General features: G+C 38.2%; 1 protein-coding gene, 1 non-coding gene and 1 pseudogene across 3 annotated transcripts; 2 read left to right on the top strand and 1 right to left on the bottom strand.

Annotated features, from left to right (window-relative positions):
- Positions 1 to 4671: 4671 nt before the first annotated feature.
- Positions 4672 to 6736, top strand: LOC104724290 (uncharacterized). Its single transcript, XM_010442749.3, has 2 exons — positions 4672 to 6125; positions 6362 to 6736. The coding sequence occupies exons 1-2, from the start codon at positions 4958 to 4960 to the stop codon at positions 6394 to 6396; spliced, it is 1203 nt and encodes a 400-aa protein (XP_010441051.1). The 5' UTR covers positions 4672 to 4957; the 3' UTR covers positions 6397 to 6736.
- An 8116-nt stretch (positions 6737 to 14852) lies between these two features.
- LOC147934549 (small nucleolar RNA R71) lies at positions 14853 to 14959 on the top strand. The gene has a single exon (XR_015573471.1). It is a non-coding gene; the product is annotated as a small nucleolar RNA R71 (small nucleolar RNA).
- A 3058-nt stretch (positions 14960 to 18017) lies between these two features.
- On the bottom strand, positions 18018 to 20985 carry LOC104724291 (uncharacterized; annotated as a pseudogene). The gene is made up of 2 exons (XR_015572805.1): positions 20689 to 20985; positions 18018 to 19825 (listed from the first exon to the last, which is right to left on the bottom strand). The product of XR_015572805.1 is annotated as an uncharacterized LOC104724291 (transcript).
- Positions 20986 to 23021: the final 2036 nt, after the last annotated feature.

A 23021-nucleotide genomic window follows, 5' to 3' on the forward strand; every position in this document is an offset into this window, starting at 1 on the left:
CCAGAAGGATGAGATAGAGCGGCAAGTAGGGGAGATGTTGCAATCCGGGATTATCCAGGCTAGTTCAAGTCCTTTCTCGTCACCAGTGTTGTTGGTGAAAAAGAAAGACGGTACTTGGAGGTTCTGTACTGACTATCGTGCACTTAACTCTGCAACTATTAAGGACAGTTTTGCAATTGCTACGGTAGATGACATGTTAGATGAGCTCCATGGAGCTGTGTTTTTCACCAAGCGTGATCTTACTGTAGGATACCATCAAGTGAGGATGTTTGCGGAGGACGTTTCGAATACTTGGTGATGCCTTTTGGACTGTGTAATGCCCCTTCCACTTTTCAAGCACTCATGAACGACATTTTTCGACCACTGCTGCGACAATTTGTGTTGGTTTTCTTTGACGATATACTCGTCTACAGTCGGACGTAGGAGGAGCATGTGGAGCACGTTCGACAATTCTTCACGATTCTGCGGCAACACAAACTTGCAGTGAAGTTCAAGAAATGTGACTTTGGCCAGCAGGAGTTAGAATACTTGGGTCATATCATTTCCGGTGAAGGGGTTAAGGTTGATAGGGCCAAGGTTGAACTGGCCGGTGCCTACCACCATCACAGAACTTCGAGGATTTCTTGGGCTTACTGGTTACTACCACAAATTTGTTAGGAATTATGGGGTGATCGCAAAGCCACTGACCAATCTGCTTCGTAAGGGGTGTTTTGTTTGGGGAAATGATGATGAGACTGCCTTTGTGGCACTGAAGGAAGCGTTAACAACCACACCAACATTGGCATTACCAGACTTCACCACACCGTTTGTTGTCCAGACGTATGCGTTGGGGGATGGAATTGGGGCTGTCCTATCTCAACGGGACCGTCTGATAGCATTCATGAGCAGATCCTTGGGCGTGGCGAAGAGGTCATGGTCGATGTATGCACGTGAAATTTTGGCGATCGTTATTGTTATAAGAACGTTGTGACCGTACCTAATGGGGCAACGGTTTGTCATTCAAACTGATCAGAGAAGCCTGCGTTACCTTCTAGAGCAGCAAATACTGACACCGTAGCAGCAGAAGTGGATGAGTAAGCTGGTAGGTTATGACTATGAAATCACTTACAAGCCCGGTAAGACCAACTCAGCGGCGGATGAACTTTCACGGGTGACGGGCAGCCCAGTTCTTAATGCCGTGTACGTTCAGCACACCTCGCTTTGGGAAGATATCAGGGAAGCGGCTAAGGGGGATCCATATATGGATCAGATTGGTCAACTCGCCCGCGACCAACCAGGGAGCCCTTACTCTTGGAGGAATGATCTCATCTGCTACCGTAACCGTGTGGTGGTTCTGCCTAGTTCACCGCTGGTTTCACAACTCTTGAAGGAGCACCATGATACGCCAATGGGGGGCTATTCCGGGGTTCTGCGGACAAACCGTCGTCTAGCAAGGCAGTTCTATTGGCCTGCCATGCACAGAATTGTAAAGGAATATGTGGCAGCGTGCGACGTGTGCCAACGAGCCAAGGCTACAACCATGGCACCAGCTGGGCTTTTACAGCCGTTGCCAGTCCCAGATAACATCTGGGAAGACATCTCCATGGACTTCGTTAATGGGTTGCCGCGTTCTGAGGGTCATACATAGATTATGGTGGTGGTGGACCGCCTGTCCAAGTCCACACATCTGGTACCATTGTCTTACCCTTACACTGCCAGGTCAGTGGCTCTTAAGTTCGTGGAAGCCGTTGTAAAGGTGCATGGTATTCCTCGGTCGATTGTTAGCGATCGTGACCCAATATTTGTTAGTCTCTTCTGGCAGGAGTTGTGGAAGTTCACCGGCACTCAATTGCGCATGTCCACCGCCTATCACCCTCAATCTAATGGGAAAACCGAGGTCGTCAATCGCTGTATTGAGCAATATTTGAGGTGTTTTGTTCAGAGCCGCCCAACTCAGTGGAGTTCTCTCTTGCCTTGGGCAGAGTTTTGGTATAACACCTCTTATTATTCTTCGACTGGCTCAACGCCGTTTCAGGCTTTGTACGAACGAGAGCCACCTGCAGTGCCGTGTTACGATGCGGGTTTGTCCACGCTAGCAGAGGTAGATGATCAATTTTCTTCTCGTGATGAACTGCTAGCGGAGCTCCGGCGATATCTTCTGGCCTCGAACAATCGCACCATACAACTTGCGGATTCGAAGCGCAGGGACATTGCCTATGAGTGTGGGTCATGGGTTTATTTGCGCTTGCAACCTTACCGTCAACGCTCCGTTCTTCGACGGACGTCGCAGAAGTTGGCTCACAAATTTTATGGACCCTTTCATGTTGAGGAAAGGATTGGTGAGGTCGCGTATCGGCTTGCGTTACCCCAAGGCTCTCGGATTCATCTAATGTTTCACGTGTCACTCCTTAAGCCGTACGTTGGGTCCGACACACTTGAAACGGGGCACCTACCCCGTTACGAGAAAATGGGTATCTCCATCTTCAGCCTGAGTCGGTGTTGCTACAACGAGAGGTTCAGTCCGGCAAGAAGGTGGTTTCGGAGCTGTTGGTCAAGTGGAAGGGTTTGTCTATAGAGGATGCTACCTGGGAGAACGACTGGCAATTGGTCACGAGTTTTCCGGATTTTGTGGTGCACCTTTCGGACAAGGCTACTGTTCGAGGGGAGGGTATTGATGGGCCTCAGATCAGACCTATGCGAATACAGCGACCAAACCCACGCTATGCAGATGGAGTCGGGCGAGGAGAGAAATTATCGGTTTTGGTTTTTGGTTTTATTATTTTCATGTGATAAAGATTTGTCTTATAACGATTTGGTTTTATAGGATTTGGTGTTATCTCTTCTTCAACCTCTAGAACTCAATAATTCTATTCTCTATAAAATCCAGAAAAGTAATAAAAAAGGTAGTTCAAACTAGCCGTTTAAAAAACCTTGTGTCTTGTGTTTACTCTCTGATTGGGACCTATCAATTATTCCCATTGGCAAGAGAAGCAATACAGAACAACACGTATTATAATATTGCGTGTTTTAAATTAATTAGTGGAAAGTTAATTAACTTTAACTGACTTTTCCATGAAATGTTTTAAAAAAATGTTGACTATAATATAAAGCAGAGAAATTATGAAAATATATACCCAAGGTGACAATATAACAAGTTAGTTTCGTAACTAAATTAAGCCCGAGTGAATATCATACACGTGTTTGTGTCCACGGTTGAGAATCAATGGTTAGTTATTGAGACTAAAAAGTGTGTGTTGTTGATTTGATAGTTCTAATACGAAGAAAAAAACCTATGAGTTTGATGAGTATTGTAATGAGTTTTGTGGGAAACTAAAATTTGACAGTTAGCCATTAGTTGTTTAATCGGTCTTAACTTGCTAATGTGACAATAAACATATATGTAGTGCATAAATTTGATTATAAAGAAAAAATGACAAGAAAATATACATTAGTAATGAGAAAACCATGTTAACTTCGATATTATATTGAGCTCCGTGAACAATTATATGTAATGATTGATATATCATGATTTTTAAGATTTTTGGTCATTGTATAGGTTTTATTTAAAGAGTTCTTTTGGTACTTTTAGAATTTTTTAGAGTCATTACAGGTTCAAGTGGGATGTGGGATCAATTGGAGCGTTTTGGAGCTATTTGGAGTAAAACATGACTGATATTCCTGTCACCAACACCCAGCCGATTTCTACACAAGTTTTCAAGAATAACATCTTTGCCCAAAAGTTTCAGCTATTTGCAGTTAAGCTTCAGATCATGTTTTGACACTATAAATATGATTTTTAGATCATTGTTTAGACATATGTTTTATTTTTCCTGAACATTTTTTAGAGAGAAGAATCAAAATTCTTTCAGAGAGATTCAGAACTCCTTTACTTTTTATTTTAATCTCTTAATGCAATTTATTCAGAAGATAATTTGGATTCATTATTTTTCTCGTTCTTCACCATAGATTACCGATTAATTCAGTATGTATGTTATAATACTTTATATATAATACAAAAACCTAAAACCAACAATTTATCAATGCCGAGCACCAATAAAACTATTGTCAACTTCGAGAATGATATATTCATTTATATTTTTATATACACTAACGTTAATATGTATATAAATATTAAATATATATGTATCTTCGATTTATATTTATATTTATATATATATATATAACTACACAAATATATATTTATAATATGTAAATGTAGTTATAAATATAATTAGAAATAGAAGTATATCTATCTATATAAATATTAATGTTAGTATGTATATATATAAATGTTATATCATTTCTAAAGTTGACAATAGCTCTATTTGTGTTCGACATTGCTAACCGTGTATGGGTTCAGGGGTTTGTTTTTTGTATCGTTGTATACGTGGAAGTAGACACTGCATCCGACTCTAAATTATGTACGAAATGAAAAGTTAAAGTATGTAATTTGAATTTTTTTTGAAGGTTTAGGTTGAAATTAGCACTACATATTTTTACAAGTTGAAAAACACACTTTGCAAATTGTTGGGGTTGAAAAATATCCTTTTACCGTAGACTGAACAAAATATTATTTTTTGCCAAACATAACACTCATTTTCCTTCATAGTTTGTGCGAAATAATGGTCTTCGATCATGAAATCAAATTCCTAGGTGTCCTATCATCGTTTGCCCAACTATACATGGTTTCCGCAATATGATTGCCATCAATTAAATGTTAGATAAGCTCAATCTAGATACGATAGATACAAATCTATATTGTGTATATCTTTTTATATGTTGATAGACTTGTGTATTTCCTGTATATACGATACATAATAACACAGAGCACTCTACGGAGTTTTCATAATCTTACATGGTATCAGACGCTTTCTAGCCTTCATACGTAGCGATTGCTCGATCCTTACTCCGCTCTCTTTTTCTTTTCTTTTTCTTTCCCTCTCTACTTGGAGATCTCCTCTTTCTTCCCTTCTTCCTTATGGCTACTACCACTGTTGCCTCCTCTTCTAATGAAAAACCATATAGCATCTCTCAAATCAAGGCCTACATCCCCATCATGCTCGACATCAAAAAGCTCAATTACCATGTTTGGCGAGAGCTCTTTGAAACCCACTGCATCTGCTTTGGGGTTTTTGGAAACCTCGATGGAACCACCACTCCTACCGCCGACACTAAAAAAGAGTGGAAAGAGCATTATGGATTGGTTAACATGTGGATCTATGGCACCATCTCTGAATCGATCCTTGACACTGTCCTGAAGACTAAATGCTCTGCTCGTGATCTATGGGTGACCATTGAGGTGTTGTTTCGCGACAACAAGGAAGCCCGGTCCTTGGAGATTGAGAGTGAGCTTCGCACCACCGTCATTGGCGATCTCTCTGTTCATGAATATTGCCAAAAGCTCAAGTCCATGGCCGACCTTCTTGAGAATCTCGGTTCCCCTGTTTCCGATCGTGCTCTTGTCATGCATCTCCTTAATGGTCTGTCTGCCAAGTTTGATAACATCATAAATGTTATCAAACACAAATCGCCTTTCCCAGCTTTCACTGAGGCTCGCTCGATGCTCTCTATGGAAGAAAAATGCCTTGCCAAAACTCTCTCTGCCACACCGATCAACACCAACACCGCTTCCGCACCGGCGCTTCTCTACACCACCTCCACTCCGCAACAACAGAACCACGACTCCTCTCCTAACAATGGTGGTTACACTAACAACTTCCATGGAGGTTCCCCTCGCGGCACCAACCGCGGTCGTGGTCGCGGCGGACGCAACTCTCGCGGCCATGGTAGACACAATTTCCACTGGTCTGGATATCCGATGCAACCATGGCAATTTGGAGCACAACTGTGGCCTCCGCCGTACTTCCAGTCTGTTCCACCGATGTTCCTTTACCCTAATTCTCCAATGGGCTCAAATCCACATTTTTCGACCCACAATAACAACTTTCAACCAGGCCTCCTTTGCTCATCATCTGCTCGGCCCAACACTACTGCTCACCTCGCTTACACTCAGCATAAGCCACAACCGAACACATATTTTCCGGAACAAATCACTCATGCGTTCAATACAATGACACTGCAGGACCCGAGCACTTCCCCTTGGCTAATGGACACTGGAGCAACCAACCACATTGCATCCACTCCAGGTATACTTCGTTCTCTGTTTAATTCGAGCATCTTACCCTCTGTTACTGTTGGTAATGGCACTTCTGATCCTGTAACGACCGTCGGTCAAGGCATAATCAACTCTCCCTTTCGTCCTTTTCACCTCCGTAACGTTCTCGTTTGTCCTTCAATCATCAGAAATTTAATATATGTTCGCAAATTTGTCACTGATAATTTTTGTTCCCTTGAATTTTACCCTTCTGGTTTTACTGTTAAGGATCTGCAAACCCGGAACAGCCTTCGCCACTGTAATAGTCCAGGACCTCTCTACACATTTCATCCCTCGTCAAGTCCTTCTAGTCCACTCGCTTTAGCTGCAACTACTTCTGGTTTTTCTCTTTGGCATCGAAGGCTTGGCCACCCTAATGACCAAGTTCTTCACCACATTCTTTATTCTCTATCTATTTCTTGCAATAAGACTGACTTGACAACATTGTGTCTAGCATGTCAAATGGGTAAACACTCTAGGCTACCTTTTTTATCTTCAGTTAACAATGTCTCTTCTCCTTTTGATATCATTCATTCTGATATATGGACATTTCCTGTTTCAAGTATTAGTGGTATCAAATATTACCTTATATTTCTTGATCAATTTTCTCATTATGTTTGGGTTTATCCGTTTCATCGCAAGAGTGACACTTTTGGCAAATATCTCCATTTCTCTACTTATGTGCAGACCCAATTTAAGTGCACAATCAAATTTGCAATGTGACAATGGTGGGGAGTATGATAATCGTGCTTTTAAAGAATATTTGGCATCCACAGGTACAACGTTTTGGTTTTCCTGCCATTATACGTCCCAGCAAAACGGTCCCGCCGAACGAATGTTGAGGACGATTAACAACTTGGTTCGCACGCTACTTCTTCAAGCCTTAATGCCTCTCACATACTAGGTCGAAGCTCTTAATACCGCTGTTAACGTTCTCAATGTTCTTCAGTCTGCGGCCATTGCCAACACCGTCCCACACACGAAGCTGTTCAACAAGGAGCCGTGTTATTCTCACCTTAGAACCTTCGGCTGCTTATGTTCTACGCATTTTCTTCCGGTTATACCGCATAAGCTGTCTCCACGGTCCACTCCTTGTGCTTTTCTTGGCTATCCGTCCGACCACCGTGGATATCGTTGCCTTGATATCACAACACGAAAAATCATACTCTCTGGCCACGTCACGTTTGCTGAAGCAGTGTTCCCATTGTCGATGCTTCCCGTTCCGTTTGTAAGTTCTTCTCCTCCTTCCTTGTCACTTTTACCACCTCGTCCATCTTTGACACCTCTACCTACTCCAACTCCACCTCCTCCTCCACCTCCTCCTCCCCCCCCCCCCCCCTCCTCCCCCTCCTATTCAATCTGGTCATCCTATGACTACTCGCAGTAAAAGTGGTATCGTCAAACCACACAAACCATTGTGTCTTCACTCTGACACCACAATTGCTCCCTTACCACAGTCGCATGTTCAGGCTCTCAAGGATCCGAATTGGACTCCATCAATGACGGAGGAGTATGATGCTCTTATTAAACGTAGGACGTGGAAACTTGTGCCCCGGCCAGTTGCTACTAACATAATTCGTTCTATGTGGTTGTTCAGGCACAAATTCAAGGCTGATGGAACTCTTCACCGATACAAGGCTCGACTAGTGGCGAATGGCAAATCTCAACAACCCGGCATTGATTGTGATGAGACTTTTAGCTCTGCTGTCAAACCTGCCACCATCCGCATTGTTCTTAGTGTTGCTACTTCCAGAGACTCGCCACTCCATCAGCTTGACGTCAAGAACGCCTTCCTTCACGGTGATTTTGAAGAAACAGTTTACATGCATCAACCTCATGGCTTTGTTGATCCTACCAAACCAGATCACGTTTATCTTCTTCAACGGTCTCTTTACGGTCTTAAGCAGGCATCCCAGGCATGGTACAACTGTTTCGCCACTTTTGCTCGCACGATTGGCTTCAAACAAAGCAACTCCGATGCTTCTTTATTCATTCTCACCCTCAGCTCTGATGTTGCGTACCTGCTCTTATACGTTGACGATATTGTGCTTACTGCCTCTACGCAGCCTCTTCTCCGCCACATTATTTCTCGTTTGAGCCCTGAATTCGACATGACGGACATGGGTCATCTTCACCATTTCCTCGGCATCTATGTTTTTCGAGATGATAAGATACTTTTTCTTCACCAACGAAACTATGTGGCTGATATTCTTCATCATGCTGGCATGAATAATTGTAATCTGTGTCTAACATTGGTCGATACTAGTTCCAAACTCGCAGCAACTGACAGTCCACCTATATCTGATCCTACTCTTTATCGTAGTTTGGCTGGTGCATTACAATACCTCACCTTCACCCGACCAGACATCGCCTACTATGTTCAGCAGATATGTTTGTTCATGCATGATCCTCGTGAATCACACTTCGTGGCCCTTAAACGGATTCTCTGTTATCTTAAAGGAACCATCACTCACGGACTTCAACTGTATCGCTCTACTAATCTGGCTTGGTAGCTTATTCCGATGCTGATTGGGCTGGTTGTCCTACGACTCGCCGCTCTACGTCTGGTTATTGTGTTTTCTTTGGTGATAACCTCGTTTCTTGGTCCTCCAACGCCAGCAAACTATCTCTTGTTCGAGTGCCGAGGCTGAATATCGTGGTGTTGCTAATGTTGTCTCCGAAGCTACTTGGCTGCGTACCCTTTTGCTCGAAATGACAATACCGTTGCCAACCGCAACACTAGTTTTTTTGTGACAACGTGTCTGCCATATACTTGTCTTCCATTCCTGTTCAACACCAGTGCACGAAGCATGTGGAGATTGACATCCATTTTGTTCGTGAAAAGGTGGCCATTGGTCATGTTTGTGTTCTCCATGTCCCGTCATCTCTTCAGTTCGCTGACGTTTTCACCAAAGGACTTCCTACTTCTCTGTTCCTTGATTTTAAAAACAGTCTTAGCATACGCGAGTCACCGCTTTGACTGAGGGAGAGTGTTAGATAAGCTCAATCTAGATATGATAGATATAAATCTCTATTTTGTATATCTCTTCATATGTTGATAGACTTGTGTATTTCCTATATATGCGATACATATTAATACAGAGCACTCTACGGAGTTTTCATAATCTTACATTAAATGGTTATTGATGATATGTGGTAAGATCAAATCTAGCTTGACTAAGAGGTTCAGTTACATGTGTTTTGAAAGTTTAGATTCTACCATTTCCAACAATGTTTTGAATCTTTTATTTTTTTATATTGAGAACAAGATCAATATTCCGAACCAATTCGACATGTCAATCTCGAGGGATGTGATGTGACTTGTAAGAATAATTTATATTTTACGATGCTTATATGTTTTTCGGTTTAATTATAAAGTTCAAGTTCATATTAATGTTTATTTATTCTAATATATAAAACGACATCGTAATGGATCAGTTTCGGTTAATGATTAGAATTAGATGTATTGATAACCCTCCTTCCTTACCAATATATATAGTTAACATCTTTCTATGTTATTCGATATATGATAACATGTAATTAATCTGCAATATAATATTAATTACATGAAAGGTTGTTATACATATGTCATTAAGTGGCTGTTCACGTAAGTGACTGTTACGTGGATGGTTATGTTGGTTCAATAGTGATGTTTGGTCACATATAAAAAAAATGAACGAACATCATATTAACGATATCGTAACAAAAGAAATATAGAAAGAGAGAAGAGTGTGGATTCATTGTCGATCAAAGGAATCATATATAAGAGAGAAAGGTCAAACGGAAGAGAAAATCAATTTGAAGACTTGGATCCATCATCAAGCATAATCAAGTAATAAATTAAGGTTAGTGTTTCTTCTTCTCTAAAAAAATGTTTATGGTTGAATTAAATTAAGTCTAGATGATCTTTGGGAGATATAGATTTTGATATGCTCAAATTAATTCCTGGAGCTACTCTCTCAAACAAAAGATCAATAAAGTACTTAGGATCGAATCCACATAGACTCAAGATCAAACCCAATAAATTATAGAGTTTCGTTATTATGCTACACAAATTAAGTTGTATTAAAAACTAAAGAAGACAATGCAAAATATTAAATCAAAGGTTGTGAATTCAGAAAATAAAAGGGTTAAGCGTAGGGAATTTCTCAGGTAATTATGAAATATTAAATCAATAAATTAATTAGGGTTCATGCAATAAAAATCAGATCTAGAACTCTAAACTTTTTGGTGAAATAATTCAGTCCTCACTGCAATTATTATCTAAATTTAAAACTACAAAATCCAAATCTCTTTGTAAAATTCCAAGTTAAAAATCAGCTTTAAGAACAGGTTTAGAATAGTTCACAAAATCACTTATTCAAATCTCTTTGTAAAAAGTAATTTTGTTCGTGAATGGTTTTAATCAGGAAAACAATTCTATTCTCATATTAATTAGTTTCCCTACGATAATAATTCTAGGTGATCAATCAAGAACTATTGTGAAGAACAACCAAGGATGAAGATCATAAAAGATTAAGAACCCTAAAAATCACAAATCTAATAAATTATAAAACTCTGTAAAAAACCCTAAACCTAACAAGCAATTACTCAGACATATTCAATGAAGAAGAAAACATCTTTTCTGAATAATAAGCAATAGATATTAAAAAGTAAGAAAGGAGTTCAAGAATTCTTCTCTACGAAGCAGTTCAGATCTCTTTCTCTCCCAAAAGCTCTCAATATCTCTCTCTCAAAAAGCAGCTAGAAAATAACTTAATGGTTTACAAAACCTAAAAACACTATATATATGTACTAAAACATGTCAGGGACTTGTGTTGCAATTTTGGAAAACTTTGGGCAGAATTGTAAAACTTCCAATTTCTTGTTCTCTCGTCGGATAAACAGGGGTGTCGATTGATGCTCCTTCGGTGTCGATCGATGCCGTCACTCTGATCCGACTCCAAGTTCTTCTTCCTTCGGTTAAATGTTCCAAAACGATCCAAATTGCTCTATTTCGCTCCATCCGTGCCAAATTCCAAGATAACATGTTAAGACTCAAAAACAACCTAGAAACAAATGAAAAGACTCAAAAAGCACACTTATATCATGGTTAAAAACCGTAAAAACCATGATATATCAACTCCCCCAGACTTAGCCTTTGCTTGCCCTCAAGCAAAACAAAAACTTAGACCTGTGAAAGAGGTTTGAAAACATAGGAACTCACTCAAATGCAGATAACTGATCTTCACACTCTTCATCGCCTTGACTCTTAAGAACTTACTTCATATACTTTGTCATTTGAAAAGCATCAACATTCCTTACTCAAATCCCACAATTCTCTGGAATCTCTAGTTTCACCATTGTCATCTCATTACATAAATTAAAGCAAGTACAGGTGAGTTCTTACCTTGGTGTATTGATCAGTGGCATATGGACTCTCTTCAGGCCAAGACATTCTTCATACATCTCATTTCCTCTCCCTTTTCTCACTTCTATGAGTTGATTTCTCTTAACTTTCTCTTGTTTTTTTTTTAAATCAAAGATGTAAGCGAATACCGGGGTCATTGGTAATTACCTATCCCTCGCTTCCAAGCTTTGTGTGATCATTTGACTCAAGAGTAGAATAATGAGGTCACAGGTAATTTACCTACCTCTCTAAACTGACCAAAATCATCTCATCTTTTATTCTTCTCTTTTTTTTTCTGATCTTTCTCTTTTTTTTTTACAAAACACTGAAGGGAAGAGAGAGGGGAGACATACTTTGAAAAATTGCACTGTCTTGTATGGCTTGAAAAAGAATTCTAGTCCACTGATTTCCAACCCCAATGTAAGAGATTAAGTCCGGTTAAAGTCCTGATAAAAGTTGAGACAACGTTAGTTTAACTAGATATCCTTTGAATAAGGGCTTTCAGGATTGTTGATACAGCTCATAGTCTTTTCCACACTTCAGTTCTGAGGTCAAGCTTAGTCAAGAGTCATAATAGTGTTAGCCAAAGAACAGTAACCATTAGTTAGATATCATAATTCCAAAATGTTGAAAGACAAAAATCGGTTTTGATACACTAAAAACCAAAACTAAGTTAGTAGTTAGTACTAACCTCCCCCAGACTTAAACGACACTGTCCCCAGTGTTATCAACTAAGAGGAAAGCAAAAAGAAACAAAAATGTATTGAAAATTGTAATGAAAAGATGAACTGATTCTCGGGTTACCCAGCAGTGTCGACCGATGCCATTTCGGTGTCGATCGACACTCATCATGAATGGTGATTTTTGGCCGAAACTCCTTGTTAGTTTGCAGTTAGTTGTGTTGATAAGTTGTTGGATCAATCCTTGGATGATTATTCTGTTAAGAAACACTTAAACACAAGTTAAAAGCAACATGATAGATAGATAGTTCATAATTTCAAACAAATTCAAACAAAAATTTGACTCAATGCAAAACGAAAAATGACTCAAAAGGAAAAGAAAAACCTAGAAGTGGGTTGCCTCCCACTAAGCGCTTGCTTTCAGTCATTAGCTTGACTGCGTTGAAGCTCAGGCACCGAGTGGATCAGAACGTGGCAATGAATGCCTCCGAGAAAATGTCCTCTTCATCCAAGGTGGGGTATAAGCTTTAGGTGCATGAGGTCTGCCAAGGATGTGAGGAACAGGACCAGGGTGGGAATTTGGGATGGGTTTGCTTCTTTTATGTCCTGCAAAATCATCAACAGAAGAAACAAGCGCAGTACGATAATCTTGTGGCTTGGTTAACTGCAAAACAGTTCTTGTACCTTTAAAAGTCTTATTGATGATTTGAGGGGGTTTGGGTGAAGAAAATGCATACCTTGGCCTTACCTGCAGGTTCTAAAGTGTGGAGTGAGAAGTTTTTGGTTTAGGAGCAGCTTTTTGGTTTGAAGCATAGAGAATGTCCTGCGAGCTCTCAGTTCTGGTCAAGTGTGGGCTCGGTCGTGGAGGGGTGTCGACCGACACTGATGGTGTGTCGATCGACACTGATGGTGTGTCGATCGACACTGATGGTGTGTCGATCGACACTGATGCTGGAGTATCAGAAACTTCTTCAACAGAAAAAGTTTGTCCATCAATAGTAGGAGCTTTCCTCAGCTTATCAATCTCAAAGTTCAGACTCAAACCTTCCACATTCAGTGTTATGTGTCCCTTCTACACATCTATGATTGCACCAGCTGTAGCCAAGAAAGATCTTCCTAAGAAGAGAGGATCATTAGGATCTTTATCACACTTCAGCACCACAAAGTCAGTGGGAATCATGAAATTTCCAACCTTAATTGGAATATCCTCTAAAACACCTTCAAGAATTCTTCGGGAGCGATCAGCCAAGATAAGAGAAATCTGAGTTGGCTTGAATTTTGTCATCCCAAGGCTCACAGCAACAAAATGTGGCATCAGATTAAAACTAGAGCCAATATCACAAAGTGAGTGTGCAAACCTTCCTGTTGAGTTTGAGCAATCAAGTACAAAGCTTCCAGGATCTGGTAACTTCTTAGCAGTCCTACACTGAATTGCTGCACTCACTCTCTCAGAGACTACCACTTCTTGCTTCCTCTCTTTTCTCCTTTGAGCAGGCTGGTTCAACAGAATTGCACTGACATCTTTTGTAAGTAGTACTCCTTCCTCAGGGCTCAAACCATTGGACACCATTCTCTTCACATACCGCTTAAGTGGTGGTGAAAGCTTTACTGCATCAATCAAAGGCATCTCAATCATTACCTTATCCATCATTGCCTTGCATCTAGCTTCCTCAAGCTCCTGCTTGGACCTTCTTGGCTTAGGAAAAGAAATCTTTGGTTGGTACACCCTTTCAGCAGCTGGAACCTGAGATTTTGCAGTTTCTGGTTCGGTTCGAGATGGGTGTCGACCGACACCCATGTGGTGTCGATCGACACCATCATCTGAAGTCGAAAAATTGGCCGATTGCTCTCCCAGTTCAGTAGAAGCAATTTCATCAATTTCTTCATCCCTCACTGATATGGCATTGCAAGAATGTTTGGGGTTTGACTCAGTTATTCCAGGAAGAAATCCCTCTTGCCTTTTAACAGACCCAGCAGTCTGCGCAACCTGATTCTCCAGCTTCTTAACATGAATATTCAATGCATCAATCCTCCCAGTAAGCTCATTATAGACATTATCAATCTTCCCATTGAATGTCACTGTTAACTGTTCCTGACCTTGCAAAAGTTGCTCTAGCATAGCTTCCATTCTACTCTTAGACGAAGTCTGTGGAGGAGGAGACTGATAAGATGAATTCCATAGGTTCTTGTGAAGTTGCTCCCTTGTTGCTGCTTCTGAATCTCAGGCTTAGGAGTGTAGCCTGAAGAATTCCCACTGTAAGGTTTGTTGCTTTGCTGATTATTGAATCTCTGACCTTAATACCCAGCTCCATACACATAGTTGACATTCTCCTCTGTATTCTCTGGCTCTGGCTCAAATGTCTCAACCTCAGCAGCAAATTGGACTGACTTCTTACCCACTAGAAGATTATGAACCGAATCCAGCCTAGCATTAACAGAAGCTAGCTGGTTTGAATCAAATCCTCCATGCAATCTCTTCCTTTCAGTATCTGCTCTCTTAGTGCTATTGTTGGAAGCCAAATTCTCAATTAAAGCTTCAGCATCTTCTGGAAAACTTGTTTTGAAATTCCCATGGCTTGCAGCATCCAAAGCTAGCTGATATTCCCAGTCAATTCCTCTGAAAAAGATACTCAACAGCTGCACTCTTGAAAAACCATGGTGTGGACAGTCCCTCTGATAGGCCTTGAATCTCACCCAAGCTGCCTTGAAAGCCTCATCTGGTCTCTGTTTGAAGGAGGACAGCTTGACTCTCAGCTCATCTGACATTGCATCATCATAAAAGTAATTGAGAAAAGCCACCTTCACTTGTTGCCAAGATGTCAAAGATCCAGCTGGCAACTGTTTTAACCATTGGGATGCTTCTCCTTCAAGTGAATATGGGAAAAGCTTGCAGTAGATGTAGTCTTCAGTCACTCCATTGGCTTTGATACTAGTCACCAAGTCTTCAAAGTGCTCAATATGGTCCAAAGGCTTCTCATTGGGCAGGTTAGAGAAAGGTCTCTGCCCAACTAGTTGGAAGTATGCAAGCTTCAGCTCAAAGTCATTCCTTGGGAATGGAGGTGGAACAATTGCATAGCGGTTTTCATACATCAAATCAGCTCTGTTGAAGTCTGCAATAGTCCTGATCAGATCTTCGAACCGGGTTGTTAGCGTGGTTGGCAGCTCCACGTACGTCTGCTGGAGGTGGGTGTCGATCGATACCCTCTTGTTGGTGTCGATCGACACCAAGGTTCGGCTCATCAACAACAATAGCTTGCTGGTTGACAACAGGTTCAGCAATCACATTGCCTTCTGCATCAAGCTTTTGGTCCTGCTCATTACGCAAGTGGCCCTCTTGATCTCTCAAAGCACCATCCTCATCACGAACCAGAATGATTGTGCATTAACCATCTTCAAGGATTTGGCTGCTTTTCTGTTCTCACGCTCAAATTTTCCCAACTCTTAGTTTGATAGATTCACAGTAGGATCAGTCTTGTTGCTTCTTGTGTGAGGTCTAGGAGGCATGCACCTGAAACACCAAAGAGAAGAAAAACAAAAACGTGTAAGTAGAAAATAAAAAGAAAAATTTAGACGAAATACAAAACTTCAAATCTAATGGTAGATCAAAGAGTCCCCGGCAACGGCGCCAAATTTTGATATGCTCAAATTAATCCCTGGAGCTACTCTCTCAAACAAGAGATCAATGTAGTACTTAGGGGTCGAATCCACAGAGACTCAAGATCAAACACAATAAATTATAGAGTTTCGTTATTACGCTACACAAATCAAGTTGTATTAAAAACTAAAGAAGACAATGCAAAATATTAAATCAAAGGTTGTGAATTCAGAAAATAAAAGGGTTAAGCCTAGAGAATTTCTCAGGTAATTATGAAATATTAAATCAATAAATTAATTAGGGTTCATGCAATAAAAATCAGATCTAGAACTCTAAACTTTTTGGTAAAATAATTCAGTCCTCACTGCAATTATTATCTAAATTTAAAAATAGAAAATCCAAATCTCTTTGTAAAATTCCAAGTTAAAAATCAGCTTTAAGAACAGGTTTAGAAAAGTTCACAAAATCACTAATTCAAATCTCTTTGTAAAAAGTAATTTTGTTCATCAATGGTTTTAATCAGGAAAACAATTATATTCTCATATTAATTAATTTTCCTACGATAACAATTCTAGGTGATCAATCAAGAACTATTGTGAAGAACAACCAAGGATGAAGATCATAAAAGATTAAGAACCCTAAAAATCACAGATCTAATAAATCATAAAAATCCTGTGAGAAACTCTAAACCTAACAAGCAATTACTCAGACATATTCAATGAAGAAGAAAAAATCTTTTCTGAATAATAAGCAATAGATATTAAAAAGTAAGAAAGGAGTTCAAGAATTCTTCTCTACGAAGCAGTTCAGATCTCTTTCTCTCCCAAAAGCTCTCAATATCTCTCTCTCAAAAAGCTGCTAGAAAACAACTTAATGGTTTACAAAACCTAAAAACACTATATATATGTACTAAAACACGTCAGGGACTTGTGTTGCAATTTTGGAAAACTTTGGGCAGAATTGTAAAACTTCCAATTTTTTGTTCTCTCGTCGGATAAAGAGGGGTGTCGATCGACGCTCCTTCGGTGTCGATCGATGCCGTCACTCTGATCCGACTCCAAGTTCTTCTTCCTTCGGTTAAATGTTCCAAAACGATCCAAATTGCTCTATTTCGCTCCATACGTGCCAAATTCCAAGATAACATGTTAAGACTCAAAAACAACCTAGAAACAAATGAAAAGACTCAAAAAGCACATTTATATCATGGTTAAAAACCGTAAAAACCATGATATATCAGATTTCATGAATATAGAAATCTAAATTTACATGACTATGTTAGTTGCCTCAAAATTAACTGCAAAAGAAAATTAACATGTTTGTTAGGCTCAAACTGGAAGAATGTATTCAAAAGTCTCGTCAAAGTCATCTTGATCCAACTACACTCAAACCATTCGAAATGAGTGTAATTACCACTGAAGAAAAAATGAGAGCAATAGACTGTCTGTAATTCACATATAAGAACTAATTTAGTATTCTTGTTAGTTTTAGTCTTTTCTCTAGTTACTCCGATCATGATTTATAGTTTTCATGTTTGATCTTAGAATATGACGTACGAACTTGGGTTAATAGATTTTGTCTTGTATACAGATTAACTCCATTATCATGTTAAGTTGGGTGTGAAACAGAAAAGAAAAATATAGCACATTTGGAAGTCGTAATTCAAGGAACATACTAGAAGACCTTAGGATTTGTTTGAAACCACATGTTTTTCCTTCCGTGGTTTAAACTTGTATTTCCTAGTTCTTGTTTTGGAACCATTAGTTAAAGTGAGGTCCGTTTCTATACATGTCTCGGAGAATATCTTCAAGCGAAGATGAGAGTAAAGCATTTCAGGCTAAGATGAGCTTCTAGAAGACGATTCTCCTTCTTTGGTTGTAAGATCCAAGAACATCAAACGTATGGCCGAGGAAGATTTTGTGTGTTGACACTCCGTAACAATGACACACTTGTGTGACGACGACTGCTCTGTTTGGTTTTAAGATAACGTGACATTTTCAGATTGTTCAGGTTATGCAAAACCAGAAAATATGGTTAGTGCAGCAAAGAAAACATGCAGAAGTGCTTCTCGGCTCTGGCAACAAGAAGACATAAAGCAACAACAAATGTATGAAAAAACACACTCGAATTTACTATACAAACTGAATTACAAACCGGAAACATCCAAAATAAATTATAAAAAAAAAACCAATAAACCGGTCTACAATAACCAAAACCAAACACAAACCCCAATCCCATCAAGTATTATTCACAAAGCACTAATATCAACGTTTGGCTGAGACATATCCTTTAACTTTGTATGAACTATGGAAGCATCAATCTTCTTAAAGTTCAGCAGACCGAAACGATTCAAACCAGCTCAAAACTATATTAGTTTCTGCAGACCAACACAAAACCAAAACCAATCAACTACTACTAGAAATAAAGATTCAATGTTTCAGCTTTGCTCATGCTCAATGCACATACCAGAGTTAGCAGGAGGTTTCAAGATTCTTGAAGAGAAATGACGGTTTCGAAAGCACCAACCAAAGCTTTAACTCTGCTTTTTCGAGCTTCAACGAGCTTACTAGCTGTTTCTTCAATGACATTGTTGAACAGTCCCTGTGCATCTTTCTCCTGAACATCTTGATGCCTCAACACAACCTTTTCACCATTCTCATCGACTTCTTCTTCTTTGATATCTTCCCTCTTCTTAAAGCTTCTCCTTACTTGTGCATCTTGCGCTTTGTCTTCCCCGAGACCTCTTCCTTTTCTAAACTTGAGTTTCCTTGCACTCTCACCCACAGCATCAGCATCCACAACTTTTCCTCTACGGAAACGTAACTTCCTAGCAGCTTCATCTGCAGAATCACCCTCCTTTCTAGCCGATCTTGGTTTCTTCTCTCCATTGGACATTTCAATCTCTTCGTCTACAGTCTCAGCCTCGTTGCTTCCTGAAGTGTATTCATATTCCTCTGTTTCTGAAACAGTACACTCATCATCATTTGGAGTTGATTGAGTCGGTGGAAGAGGAGGAAGAAACGGTTCAACAAAGCCTTGCTGATTCTGATCAGTTTCAGAGACGACATTTTCAGTTGTTTCCATTTCAACAACGTGCAATGTTTTCTCCTCGACTGGATAATCATCTAACTGCTTATCAGATTCATCAGTGCGATTGATCACAGGTCTTGGTTTCTGATTTTGTCGAGAAGAAGAGGAAGATGAAGCCTTTAAGCTCTGACTCTTTCTCAAACTTGAATTCCCGGCTAGTCTTACTGATATTCTTGGAGAAAGCGAAGCTCTTGGTCTTGGAGTCACCGGAGCCTTCTTTGAAACAACTCTAGAGGAGACTGTATCCTTGTTTATCTTTGTATCTTCGTCTTTCCCTCCACTTTTAGCCCCCATTTTGGGTTTCAGAACTGGTAAAGCAACAACTTTTTCATGGTTTACTTTAGATTTCGACGTTGCTAGTGCTGAATAAGATTTCTTCAAGATCTTCGGCTTCAGGGCATCAACATTTCCAGATGAACGAGATCCTGAATCTGGTGAAGGTTTAAGTTTCGAACTTAATGTTGTTTTCTTCTTCATCTGCTTCATAGGAGTTTCATCAACACCAGATGGTATTATCAATACCTCTGGCTTCTTCATCCCACCACTCACTTGATACTTCACAACCTCTCTTTTAATTACCTCAGAAGAATCATCAGTAGCCTTGTTTCTATCGACTTCCATCACCTTCTTCTTCATTTTAGAAGGACCCGGCTTCAAAGTTTCATTCAAATCATAATCAAGATCTTTCTTGAAGATCTTTTTAGTAGTCGAACGCCATGGTTTCTCCACAGGTACCTGTCTCTTCCCGTACTTGCAAAGATCATGACACGAGCCCGTCGATGCTCTGAGGTAATGAGGGATCTTTTTCTCTTTAGGCTTTGAAGCAATTGCCTTCCCTGTAGAGTCTCCTCTGGGGCTACAACCGTCTTCTTCCTTATTCATCACTTCAGGCGTTCCAAATGTTAACACAACAGCATCTTCGTCCATCAAATAACACCCACCTGTTCATAATTTAAGACATAGACACCAAACTAAATATAATCACTACTTCATATATATATATATACAAACAAGAGAAAAGCTTTAACTTTTTGTTTCCTTGTGATTTAAAAGAGTTGACAACTCAAGAAAAAAACAGATCAGTGAAGAGATTTAACACAAGAACTTCCTAACAGAAAACTAAATAAAAACTCAAAACCTTAAACCATAAGAAAACTCAGACTAAAAATAGGAAATGTCATAAGATAAACGAGCTAGGAAGCAACAATATTTTGATCCAATCCACCACAAGATGCCAACAACTAAACTCTTTTGTTTGTTATTAGCAATGAAAAGCAAAGAACATCTATACCTATAGAAAGATCTCAAATTTAGTTGAGCAGACTTGGGGGGATCTCTTGGTTATCAAAAGAACAAAGCTGATACACAAAAAAAAAAAAAGCAGAGAGAATAAGTTAACTTCAACAACATTGCAAAACAGAGAATTTATTCGAAAAAATGTAAGCAAACAATGTCATAAATGCAACGTAGCTTCAAGGATTCTCTAACAGTATTTAAAAAAAAAAAATCAAATGAATAAACCTATAAAGCAAAGCTTCATCTTAAAGCATTCACTTTTCTCATAAACATCACCAATCCCAAAAAGAAATAAGCACAAGATCCATATTTTACGTTTCTATTGAAAAATCAGATTGTGTAAATAAAATGCAACAAAACTAATCCCAATTCCAAAACTAATAAATAAAAAACTCAAAATTGAAAAGAAAACATTCACATTACCAAATAAAAAAAAAAGCTTACACGAACAGAATCATAATGATCTCAACCAAAAGTTAAAAAAAAAAAAGCCAAGAAATAATTTCACCTGTTATGAGACCTGATTCAATAAAAGTAAAAGACTTTTTTTTTCCCAAAGACAAAGACTTTATCAATGGCGAATTCAGAAAGAAAAAAAGGTGAATCCTTTTCTTCTGGGTCGGTGTTTTTTTCTTTCCTTCTCCGAGAGACCGTGCAAAGGACTCAAAAAGATTGAGTTTTTTTTTTCTTTGGACGTTTGGGTGGTGTGGTGAGGTGGGGTTAGGGGGGGCTTTTCTTCTCCAATTTCGCTTTCCGCGTTCGTCGCAGAATTAAGAGAGAGATCGTATTAAATGTTTTGTTGTGCACCTCTCTCCTCGATTTTAGAGAGACACAACAAAAAAAGGTCGTGGGCGTGGTGGGGTTACAAGAATGGTACGGAAACTATCTACTTTATTTATCACATGGTTCGGTTTTTGTATACTATAACCGGATCTAAACCGGAGTTAAGGACTTTTGAGAGAGGGTTATTGTATTCAAGAAATTAATTGATTTTTTCTACTATATAAGGTTTATTTACTTACTTGATTTGACTATTTATAGTAATACTAATTCTTTAAAACTTAAGTGTTAGTATTCAATTTTTTATTTCTTGAAAAAAAAGGATTCAATTTATTATTATCAGTATCATTTAATGTTAGTGTTGTCTAGTTTTACTTTCGTTTTTTCTTTTGGCAATTGTCATTTGAAATAAATGTAATGAAATTTCAATCTAAATAACTAAATATAAACCTTTTAGCTGTCACTTTAATAGAATTACAATGTAAAGAACTAAATATAAACCTTTTTTTATAATACTTTTGAATTTCTCTACATATTTTGCAATTCTAAATTTAAGATATATAGTATTAATTAAAAAAATATTATATTTATTCTAATTAAATAATTATGGATAGATATTGAGTCTGAGTTTTTTCTTTCTTTCTTTCTTTCAAGTATTTAGTGATATTGTTCCTTCCACATAATTTTTTTTTTATAACTCAGGATTGATCCTAAAAATTTCATAGGTCCAAACACTAATTTTATGAGATTAAGGGTTAAATTTTAAACTCCTTCGCTAATACTACTCTAACTCAGGTGACGAGATTTTATTATGTTTACTATTGGACTAAAACGACTTGATAAACAATATAAAAATTATTTCTCGACAGAATCTTACCTAACCAAACAAAGAAAATCATTTTTTAAAAACTTTAATTTAAATCGTCAGAACTAAAAAAAACTACTTTATGGAGTTTCTAATCTAAAAGTTGTAGTTTAAATTTTACACAATTTTTTTTTTTAATTTTAGAGTTATTAACATTGATATAAATTTTGTGGTATATTATATAAGTATTCTCGTGCAAATGATAAAAAATATCCTTGAAACTCGAAAACTTATTTTTCATTTGCTTTTTTCTCAACGCTAACCGAACCATCATTTGAATTAGCCCATCCCGAGTATCCTTCGTTGCATTTTCATCGGAAGTATAAGAAAGTCAGTTTTGAAAACAATATATATTTAATAATGATTAATGAGTGGTCGGTTTCTAAATTAATACTATCTCCAACCTCAAGCAATCTTTTACCTTTTTCAAAGTTTTTCTGGATTCGTCAAATTGAAAACATTAGCAGAAATTTATGCAATTGTGTATTACAACGTAAAGAAGGTTCGTGTACATAGTGCAAAAACCTTTAGAAGAAAAAGAAACTTCTTTTCATAAAAAACAATATTAGTTTGATGAACATTCTCTCTAGATCATGGGTGTATCATCCACCTGTATGCATTAGATAAATAGCCAAATTCGATTTTATTATTTGTCAAAAAGTATTGAAATAATAAATAAGTTGGTTTATGTATATTGTGTGTTATATTTTTAAGGCATACATTTTATGCATGTTTTTTTAATTAGTAGCATGCTATTTTGCTGTAGGTAACAAATTATTTTACATGATATAACGTTATTTATTGAAATTACATTACATTATTTATTGAAATTACACTAAAAAAAACTATTTATCTTTTGTTTTTACTTTGTTTTTCACCGCATCATTTTGGAAAATATAAGGATAGAATTTTGGTTACTACATAGGTAAAATAACCCTTATTTTAAGTAAGGACCCCCAATATTAGCATATCATTTTGCCATTAGAAATGTTTAAAATGGTAGAAAATTTGACATTCTATAGATAACATAGATTTATATTGAAATTCTAAAGGTTATATAAAAAAAGGAAAAATAAAACTGATAAACAGAAGAAAAGAAAACAAAAAAAAAAGCTGGAGAAAATTTTGAAATTAAATTTACCAGTTTGAGTAAAATATGTTTATATATTTTTTCTTGTTTGTAATTTTTCTTAAGT

Source organism: Camelina sativa, chromosome 11 (genome assembly GCF_030686135.1).
Source record: "Camelina sativa cultivar CO46 ecotype springtype chromosome 11, ASM3068613v1".
Classification (NCBI taxonomy): Eukaryota; Viridiplantae; Streptophyta; class Magnoliopsida; order Brassicales; family Brassicaceae; genus Camelina; species Camelina sativa.